The sequence below is a fragment of the Nematolebias whitei genome, chromosome 10 (genome assembly GCF_014905685.2).
Source record: "Nematolebias whitei isolate Nwh7 chromosome 10, NemWhi1, whole genome shotgun sequence".
NCBI classification, from domain to species: Eukaryota; Metazoa; Chordata; class Actinopteri; order Cyprinodontiformes; family Rivulidae; genus Nematolebias; species Nematolebias whitei.
This window is the reverse complement of record NC_056507.1, coordinates 7,007,796-7,018,484: the sequence shown is the minus strand read 5'-3', so window position 1 is coordinate 7,018,484 and position 10,689 is coordinate 7,007,796. Positions and strand designations below refer to the sequence as shown.

General features: G+C 39.9%; 1 protein-coding gene across 1 annotated transcript in view; it reads left to right on the top strand.

Annotated features, from left to right (window-relative positions):
- tmtc3 (transmembrane O-mannosyltransferase targeting cadherins 3) overlaps positions 1-10,689 on the top strand; it is a 57,239-nt gene that overhangs the window by 44,557 nt on the left and 1,993 nt on the right. The window contains exons 11-13 of the mRNA XM_037682581.1: positions 3,948-4,051; positions 5,476-5,645; positions 6,077-6,303. Coding sequence (XP_037538509.1) covers positions 3,948-4,051; positions 5,476-5,645; positions 6,077-6,303 — 501 coding nt within the window. The remainder of the gene's footprint in view (positions 1-3,947; positions 4,052-5,475; positions 5,646-6,076; positions 6,304-10,689) is intronic.

Genomic DNA, 10,689 nt, shown 5'->3' with positions numbered 1-10,689 from the left:
TCCTCCAATCAGGTGTAGTCCTATAGTAACGCCTTGTTTGTTTGTTTGTTTGTTTGTTTGTTTTTTCATCCCATCAGGTGTAGTCCTATAGTAACGCCTAGTTTTTTTTTTTTCATCCAATCAGGTGTAGTACTTTAGTAACGCCTTGTTTGTTTGTTTTTTCATCCAATCAGGTGTAGTACTTTAGTAACGCCTTGTTTGTTTGTTTTTACATCCAATCAGGTGTAGTCCTATAGTAATGCCTTGTTTTTTTTTCATCCAATCAGGTGTAGTCCTATAGTAACGCCTTGTTTTTTCATCCAATCAGGTGTAGTCCTATAGTACCAACTTGTTTTTTTTTCATCCAATCAGGTGTAGTCCTATAGTAACGCCTTGTTTTTTCATCCAATCAAGTGAAGTCCTTGAGTAACACCTTGAGGTTTTTTTTTTTGTTTGTTTGTTTTTCGTCCAATCAAGTGTGGCCCTTGAGATACGCCTTCCTTGGGGAATGCCTGTTTCGTCTGCAGACACCTACTTGCATACAGTCACATTGTTTCTGCTACAGTCACCAAAACATTTTAAAAAATACATCATGGGCAGCACGGTTGCTCAGTTGGTAAAGCTGCCGCCTCTCAGCAAGTAGGTCACTCCGGTTTAAATCCCGGCCGGGGTTTTCTAGGTGAAGTTTGCATGCTCTCTCCCTGCATGCATGAGTTTTCCCCGGGTACTCCATTTTCCTCCCACAGACCAAAAACATGCATGTTAGACCGAGTGGTAACTCTAAACTCTAGGTGATAGAGAGAGAGTGAATGATTGTTTGTCTCCATGTGTCCCTGTGATGGACTGGAGCTCCGCCTCTCACACAGTGACTGCTGGACATGTGCACCAGTGACTCTCGCGACTCGCAAAGGAAGAAGCGGGTAAAGATAATGGATGGATGGATGGAAAAAACATGCAGAAAACAAATACTGCGTCTGGGGTTGCTGGATTTTCTTTTGCCCTTGATGTAATGAAGCACAAAATTAAACTAAAAGTTAGAGGGAAAAGAACATATAAAAGTGTTTCATTGCTAAAAGCCAAGAAAAATTAAAAGAATCAAGGGCAGTTTAAATAAAGACTGTGCTTAACGACATGTAACTTCATATATAAGAGGATGTTTTGTACAACAAGGGTAAAATTGAATGAGTTCATTCTGAAGAAGAAAGAGACGACTGTTTGAGCATAAAATGCTTCTGAAGTTGTCCTTGATCTTCTCTTCTCACATGGTTTAAAGCCAGTTTGTTGTTCAATGAGTCCATCCATTATACTTTGTAATCTTATGACTGCAGTCAAATGGACCTTAACATCATTTCTACCACATCATTATATGAAACGAGCGGCTAACACAGCTTAAGCTTTTCCCAGTTTTTAGTCTTCTTCTCATTCTTCAGCTGTCAGGAAGCCCGTCATCAGCAGAAACATCAACACTTTGGTTGGTTCACCACCCACGAGTGTTTCCCAAGATTACTAAAATAAACACATTAACCCTGAGAGGGTTCTTGCTTTAACATACATCAGTTTTTGTCCCAGTTGACTTGCTTCAGTGCTTCTCAGTGGGTCCCTGCAAGATGTATTTTGTTTCTAGACTTGTAAAGTGTTTTCCTAGAAAATAAAGAAATTATCTGTTAAAAAAAAAAAAAACTAGTTCAGCCATTTTGAGGTGGGGTTCTGAGGAAAAGTTATGCAATGCTAATATCTGACCTATTGTAGATAGCTCTTTGAACAGGCTCATTTTGGAGAAATTGTTTGATTCTGTTAGAACAGAGGAGCTAATAACTACTGTATTTTCTGGTGTATAAGTCGCATCAGCCATCCAAAAACAACGTCAGTTTTCCCAATATACTGTGATTTATGAAAACACCATTATTTAATCATCTATGAACATTTCAGGTTTGTCAGTTTTACATTACACAATTATTTCATCAGAAATAAGTAATATTTCTGCCAAACAATCTACATCTAGCTATTTAAATAGCAATAGTCCCTCGTTCATTGCGACACCCCCCACCCCTGCGTGCAGTGAGTGAAATTCCGCAAAGTAGCGGCGTTATATTTATTTCAGTATTTATATATATTTTAAGGCTTTAGAAACCTTTCCCACACTCTTGCAATGTTCTAAACTCTTAAACCTATGTTATTTTAACAACATACATACATTACTGTATATGTAGCTACTAAATTTTACTTACCAGGCTCTGCAGAACACAGCAACAGTTCTCAGTTCTGGTCCGACTCTGTTTTGTTTCTACAGACGTAACCTGCAGCAACAAAGCCCAGAATCAATTTTGTCAACTCTTAAACCTAATTTCTTAAACTAATTTTAACAACATACATCTATGTAGCTAATAAATTTTCTTACAAGTGCGTCCCCGCACAGAGGTCCGCGTGGGCCGGCTAGGAGCTCTCAGGTTGACCACTGAGTCTGGAGGTGCGGTTCTGGTCCAGCTCGGTGCAGTCCTTGAAGGCCGAAGCGCATTTTGGGGGGAGCAGACCTTCAGTTGGCCAGCGCGGGACCATAGGTGATCGACTGAGTAAAAGTCTGGATGAAAAAAGTCCCGATGGGCTTCAGAAACGGCTCCGGACCTTTCGGTGCGAATCCCCGTTTAGAAGTCCTCATGGGCTGGATACCAGAGCTCAAGATTTACAGATGGGTCTGGAGATCTGGTTCTGCTCTGGTTCTGGTCCTGTTGGGTGGATTCTGTGCAGGTCTCTGCATCCGCTGGGCACCGAAGTCACTGTAATAAGTGCTGAACTTTTTTCTGATCAGATCAAAGCTTTCCCTCTAGTATTTCAGCAGAAGGAAATAGGCTTTCTGGGCGGGGCCCTGTTGCCTTCTGGGAAATGTGGTCGTTATGAGCAAGAATATATTGTAGGCTTACTGAGAGAAAACTACAAAATGGCGGTGCCTGTCCGAAGTATTTTATTTTTCGTTAACTTTTTACTGTACAGTACTGTATCCAGTACTGTCCCAATCATTTGAGTACAATTAAAGTTGAACATCATGTGTCCTGTACAAATTTTATTTTTTTTTGGTACAATATTATGGACTGTTCGTCCACAAACAGCGATAAAGCGAGTCTGCGAAAGTCAAACCGCTAAGTAACGAGGTACGTCTGTACTCCAAAATTGACATTAATGTAAATGTATATATTATGGCATTTGTATGAACCTCTTTGAAATCTCAGAGATTGATGCTGTCTTAAGATGACAATAATCCACTTTGGTGACCCTCGTTGGAGAGGGAGCTGAGCTTTAAGGCAAAACTCTCTGTTTATGTTCCTAACTTCACCTATGGTCATGAACTCTGGGTAGTGACCGAAAGAATGAGACTGCAGATACAGGCGGTCGAAATGTGTTTTCTCTGCAGGCTAGCTGGGCTCTTCCTTGGAGATAGAGTAAATTCAGTTTTACGGGAGCGACTCGGGAGTAGAGCCACCGCTCCTCCACATCAAGAGGAGCCAGTTGAGGTGGTTTGGGCATCTGGTAGGGATGTTCCCTGGGCACCTCCTTAAGGAGGTGCTCCTGGCATGTGTGTCTGGGAATAGGCCCTGGGGAGGACCCAGGACATGCTGGAGAGACTATGCCTCTTGGCTGGCCAGGGTACGCTTTCAAGTCCTCCCAGAAGAGCGACTCAACTTTACAACAAGCAGAAGATAATGGATGGATTGACGGATGGATAATCCTCTTTGGTCTTGGCCACATTCTGATTAGCCATTAACTTGTCAGACTTTTTTCCCAAACTGTCATTCACAGACCTGTGTGCAAAATGTAACGTATTGATTCTTGATAACTATTCCACAGAACCCACTTTTTCAAAATGCCCAAAATTTCCATTTTAGAAGGTCTTAATAATGAAAAAGGTCATCAAAGAATATGGAAGAATAGCTGCTTAAGTCCATTTTTCAATATTTATTTCAACTTTTTTACAGATGACATTGGTGCTCACATGAATGTTGGAAGAACCTACAAGAACCTGAACAGATCCAAAGAGGCTGAAGAAGCTTATTTAGTTGCTAAATCACTCATGCCACAGGTATCTCATATCACATACGGTTCATTCTCATACAAGTTACTCGGCATGTCCATGCCTCCAGAAAACTGCCTGTATCATTGTTTATCTGGCTTTTTTTTTAATGTTTCTGTTTTGGTGTTTATTTGTGCCTCCTTCTAGAGAAATTCAGCTGAATGATCCTGCTGCACGCAACACATTATTACCAAGTACTGACTCCACCTAAAAGCCAGTTTTAGCATGAACTTGCTACTGGACTTTTTCGATTGCATAGGCTCTTTTGGAATTAACTTCAGGAGCTGCCGCACCTGCCTAGTTACAGTGGAGCATTTTAGCAGATAAAGCTAAATATTGCATCCTGCTTTCAAAACTATCAATATTATATTCACAGCCATTAGATTTTCTCTCTAAGAAGGTTGAGTCAGGTCCTCTGGATGGATTCTTCTTTGTTGAAACGTTGCATCTTTTATCCAAAAGACTTCTTCAGTCTGAAACACGGCAACCAACTCAGTCTTATAAATAACACCTTCTCAAAGTGGATCAACTAGTTTGCTGGTGACAGCCAAAGCTAGTTGTTCACATGCTAAAGGAGGACCATCAGCCTAACAATTGATCCTTGGTGCTCTGATGGCCGCTTGCTATTCACAGAGGGCTGAGTGTTACTAGCAATAACAGCATTGTAAGAGGGTGACAGTTGAACACGGAGGCCTCAGCCCCTGTTTAATGATGGATGAGTTCTCTTCACAAAGATGTCTTCCTTCACTACTCTCTCAAACCAACGTTCCTCTCTATCAAGGATGTGAACATCTTAATATCTGAAAGAGAGACTGCTGACCTGTAGATGAGTGTAGACCACAGAGTCCTGGCCTGACGATGTTGCTCTTCTGTGCTGGGCCATGCAGGCCAGTGGTCACTCGTTCTGGGATGAAGATGTTCGCATCCTTGATAGAGAGGAACGATGGTTTGAAAGAGAATGTAAGGAAACCATCTTTGTGAAAAGAACTCATCCATCGTTAAACAGGCAGAGGCCTCCGTGTTCAACTGTTCCCCTCTTACAATGCTGTTATTGCAAGTGTCACTCAGCCCTCTGTGAATAGCAAGCGACCATCAGGGCACTAACAATCAATTGTTAGGCTGATGATGGTCCTCCTTTTGTATGTGAACAACTAACTTTGGCTGTCACCAGAAAACTGGTTGATCTACCTTGAGAAGGTGCCGTTTCTAAGACTGAGTTGGTTGTTGTGTTTCAGACTGAAGAAGATGAAAGACGAAAGGTTTGAACAAAGAAGAATCCGTCCAGAGGACCTGACTCAACCTTGTTTGATTTATCTACCTGGATTATTGAGCGTGCATCAGGACATTTTCTCTAAATGTTTTTTTAATTTTATTTTATATGTAACCAAGTCTGTAAATAACTGTAAATGGTATGTCTGTTGACAACTCTTCAGGTTATTCCAGGAAAGAAGTATGCCACACGTGTGGCCCCAAATCATCTTAACGTTTACATAAATCTGGCAAATCTTATCCGGGCCAACGACTCACGACTGGAGGAAGCTGATCAGCTCTACAGACAAGCGATCAGCATGAGACCAGACTTCAAACAGGCCTACATCAGCAGGCAAGATGACATGAGATAAATGAGTTATAATTAGTTTTACCCATCTTGTATTTCATGTGAAGTGCTGTTTATTATTATTATTTGGGGCAACTGTGGCTGAGTTAGAGCGATCGCCATTTAATGGGAGAGTTGGGCGTTCGATTCCACCAAGAGTCACATCTTGAAGTGTCCTCTCTTTGCCTCATGCCCCTGCATGTGCATCCCATCTGTCTATGAATGTGATCTAAAGCACTAAAGTCTTATAAGAGTCTAAAGTCTCTATAGAATGATTTGTTTGATTATCTTTGTAGAGATGCAGTAGAGTGCTGTATGAATGTGTTTGGAGGTAAATGAGGACACAGATTGAGTTGGAAAGCACTTCGAGTATCTTGATTAGATAGAACGGTGCTAGATAAGTACAGTCCATTTACCTTTTTCTCCGTTTGGCGCAGAGGGGAGCTGCTACTTAAGATGAACAAGCTGACAGAAGCGCGTGATGCCTACCTCCGAGCCTTGGAGCTTGATGGCGCCAATGCAGACCTGTGGTACAACCTGGCTATTGTCAACATTGAGATGAAGGACTCTTCTGAGGCCCTGAAAAACTTTAACCATGCTCTGGAGCTTAACCCACGCCACAAGCTGGCACTTTTTAATTCAGCACTTCTAATGCAAGAGTCTGGTGAGTTATAAGAAAGTGAAAAGTTTAATACTTAGGGTGAGGCTTGACTTTCCTCAAAAGCCCTCCACAAAGCTTCTAGTTGTTTGTTTGTTTGTTTGTTTGTGCAAGTGCATATGTGTCTGTGTGTTTATATGGTAACATGTAATTTGCACTAATTTTTGGGGAAACTTGTGTGCAGTCGTGACAGCAGATGAGAAACATCTGAGCTGGATCCCACACGTGTTACCTATAAAGTGGTTGTAATCCAGAGTTCAGTTAGAGTAAAACACGTTTATTTAAAGTTATACTTGTCGCCCGTTCAAGACGTGGTTCCTCCAGCTGGGCTGGATGAATAAAGAATGCAACTTTATATTACCTCAAGGGTGTAACCGAACTCTTTAGAATTGTGCATCATGTTGAAATAAACCCTGCGTGCACAAGCTAGATGTTCACAGCCAAGTTTGTGTCAATTTTGGCTTTATTGACTTAGTCACAGGAAAAACAGTTAATGGGCTGTTTTACTTCCAGCAGGTTTGACTGGAAGTTTAAACAGCTTTTGTTTCTGTCAGCCGAGCAGAAACCTGACGGCCAGTTCAAGTGTTCGAAAATAAAAACTAAGATTAAAAAGAACATGTTTGCATAATTAAACAGATTACTTGACAGAACAATAACTATAATCGGGTTGCAAATGTTTATTTGTCTCAGTGTTTAAAAGTGAATGTGTAGTTTTTCAGCTATAAAGAAATAAACCCGTTATAATTCTGGCCAATCAATTATAGCACTTCAAGAAAGAGAATTCAATAACTAACAGTCCAATACAATTAAAATATCAAATTCATTCAACCTTTATTTAGACAGGTTAATCCCATTGAGCCTCGAGGACTCATTTACAAGAGAGACTTGATTTAACAAAGAATGATGACAATGGACAACAGCGACAACAATAGACGTTCTAAAAAAGCAAATACGGTCCAATTTAGTATATTTCTGTTCTACCTGGATTATTGAGCATGCATCAGGATATATTTCTGTTTATTTGTAATTGTCTGGCAATGCAAACCAGTGGATTTTTTAGTGAATAGTCATCACATGGAATTAGAAAGTTTTTTTTTCCCCCTAATATTTTATTAATATTTTAGTCAGTTTGAAATATTTTAAAAAATGTTCAGGAAAGTTTATTATTGCAATAAATTAAAGTAGCTTTAAAGTAATAAAAGTACAGACTAGTTTTCTGCAGCACTGCTTTGAGACAGGATGTTACTAATTCTGACAATTATCTACCGTGTTTTCCAGCGTATAAGTCGCTCCGGAGTATAAATCGCGTTTATTATGCATGACCGCTGACCCGTCGCGTTTATTATGCATTAATTAAATGGTCAAAACAGCTTAATTTTGCCTGGATGGTGCGGCGCCATCCATCCATCCATCTATCATGTCCGGAGCCGCTAGGTCTCCTGCGTTCCTCCGCCTGCACCAGCTGAGTGAACCGAGCGTGCACGGGAGGACTCGCCGTTGCATTTCTTAGAAATATAAAGCGTCAGTCAAAAAAACATATAAGTCGCAGGACTAGCAAATCTATGTAAAAACTGTGATTTGTACACTGGAAAATACATTACATTAGTTATATTTCAGGTTTGCATTCTATAATCAAAGTACCAGGTAGTCGATGCAAGCTTGTTGGGTTTAAAAAAAAAAAAATTATGTTAGATTCTGTCACATCGTTTTTAATTTTGCAGAGCAAGCCTCAAGTTCTTACTTTCTCATTCTGAGATGGTGTAGAGGCAGGGCAGCCGGCTTGGGACCCGAAAGTCCCAGGTTCGATCCCCAGTCACTGCACATCACGTGGTGTCTCTGGGCAGCACACCTCATCCCCAAAATGCCCCCCGGGCGCTTTCAATAGCTGCCCACTGCACCACCTGGTGGTGGATGGGTTAAATGCAGAGACTAATTTTGCCATTGTATGGAAACATACAGTGCTGACATTGTGATGTCATTATTATTATTATTATTATTATTATTATTATTATTATTATTATATATCTGCAATATACGAAGCTTTGTCTCTAGTTCCCCATGTCCCAGGAGAAAGTTGATAGTCTGCTCGTATCCGAGGCCAAACAGGGGAGTCTGATTCAAAAAAGCCACAATTGTTTATTTTTCTTCAGGCAGACTTTTTTTTTTCTTATCAGCCTTGAGTCCTGCTGGAACTTTCCGGTCCAAAATGGCCAAATTTATGGGTATCCACTCCACTGATCTGTGTTATGAGCCCTCCTCAAGGTCGATCCCAACATGCTGACGAGTCCTAGGAGCCGCAGGTGGCCTGTGATTCTCACAAATCACCTTCATCTTAGGGTTTAGCTCGTAAATCAGCTGATTTTGAGTACTCGTAGCATGATCCAAACCTTCGCAATGACTCTGAAGCTTTGCCATAACTGCTGCCGAAGTCTGCTTCAAAAGTTGATAAAACAGAGCCCCGCCTCTGCCAAAGAGCAGAACCCGTGCTATCATAAATCTAAATATATAAACGTCATCAGCGTTCTCCTGAGACAGAACTGAGAGACACATCAGCTGCCAAACTCCCCACGGATCTCTGACGTACTCCGCAGCGTGAGTCTCAGCCGGACAAGAGGGTTCTCCAGGACACTGTCGTTTTGTTAAAAAGATTTTGCCGATTGTGTTTAAAGTCCAACTCACCAGATCCATAATAGTATTTTTCGTTAGAGAGATGTGTGCCAAGAGCTTTTATATACATTATACCTATTATAAAGGAGCTTTGTTATTTTAACATAACAAGTGCGAAAACAACTCTTTTTGGAGCTATGTTGCTCAGGTATACTTCACAATAAATGTTATGTATTGGTTTTGTATTCTGTACTGCTTTAGTCTTTTTTGTGGGCCTCCAGGGCTTCCATAGTTTGTGGTGTGACTCCCACCCTCCATATTTTCCTAGGTGAGATGTTCAAATAAAGACTGGTTCACAGTTATCTCTCGTCTTTTAGTTTTTTGGAAAACTGTTACCGAAACGCCGGTACAGTAGAAACTCCATTCAGAGTTTAAAGAGGTCACAGAAAATCAAACATTACATAACTAAACTGGTGTTTTGATATATTTATAGTTTTTTTTTTTTTTACACAATCAGTTTTTCAGGGTTTTACCTCAACTTTGTGTGCAACAGCTCAGTTTTGCATTTCTTAAAGTTTTTTTTTTTTTACTTCAAAATGTAGACAGTATTTTTAAGTTCTCCCAGAGTGTGCACATCCAAACCGTCATCAAATTTCATTGTATCTGAGCTTAAACCTGAAAGTCGTATCTCACTGGGCTGCAGATGTTGGATACTAGTTTCTAGAATCTAGACTTTTGTGGAGGTTCTCAATTTCCTCACTGGAGTTGCAGTCCTGTTGTTTTAATTATGCACATGTTTAAAACATTTTTGCAGCGATTTTTCTGTCAAAATAGTCACTTTGTTCTTATGGGCACCTCTAATTCTTACCAAGTTTGTCACAGACCTTTGCAACTTGTCTCAAAAGCATTAGAGCTGTTTTTTGACACCTGCTAGTCTCTGACATAAACTGTCCTCGTCTACAACCCATGTCAATGATAAATTGTTCAAAAACTGGTCCAGATCTGCCCATCTTGATTTCACAAATGCACTCAAATCGATTAAATCATAAAGGGGGGCTGCCATGGTGTACAGCTTAAAATACAATCTAGCAACTTGTGCACACACAAAATAATAATAATTCTAAAAGCAGCTGCACAACTTGCTGGTTGCTTTATTGCAAACACATTGAATACAGTGAAAATCGAGTCCTACCAGGGAGTGATGGATACAAGTGTGTGGTTACCATGGTGACCCTAACAAGCCACTAGAAGAAGTTTTACATAAACATATCATTTCTTTTGATCTTGGTTGTCCTTACACTTAACATTGTGTAACTTCCATAGTGTCAATAAACAAAAATGACTTAATTTATTCATTAATTTCAAATGTTGCTCGCTACCAAGAACTTGAAATATATAAAAAACTAAAAAGTAAAGTTTCCAACACATTATATGGAAAACTATTAAATAAATTGTAATTTATTGGTTCTTTTATTCAAATCAACAAAGTGTGAAGTAACTTCATTTTGGTAAAAAAAAAAAACCCTCTTATTCTCATCAGTTGTTTTTTTTTTTCTGTTGGATCGTTTTGTCAATGATTTGTTACTTAGAGCTTTTTTTTTTTAAAGCTTTTCTTTTTGCAATCAAATCAAAAATTTTATGTGAAACTGATAGATGAAAAGCACCTTTAATGATAGCACACTAGTCCCTCGTTTATCGCGAGGGATCCGTACCCTGAAGCCACAAGTGAAAAACCACGAAGTAGGAATATTAATACAAGTAGTAAGTAGTAGCTTATTTTAATAT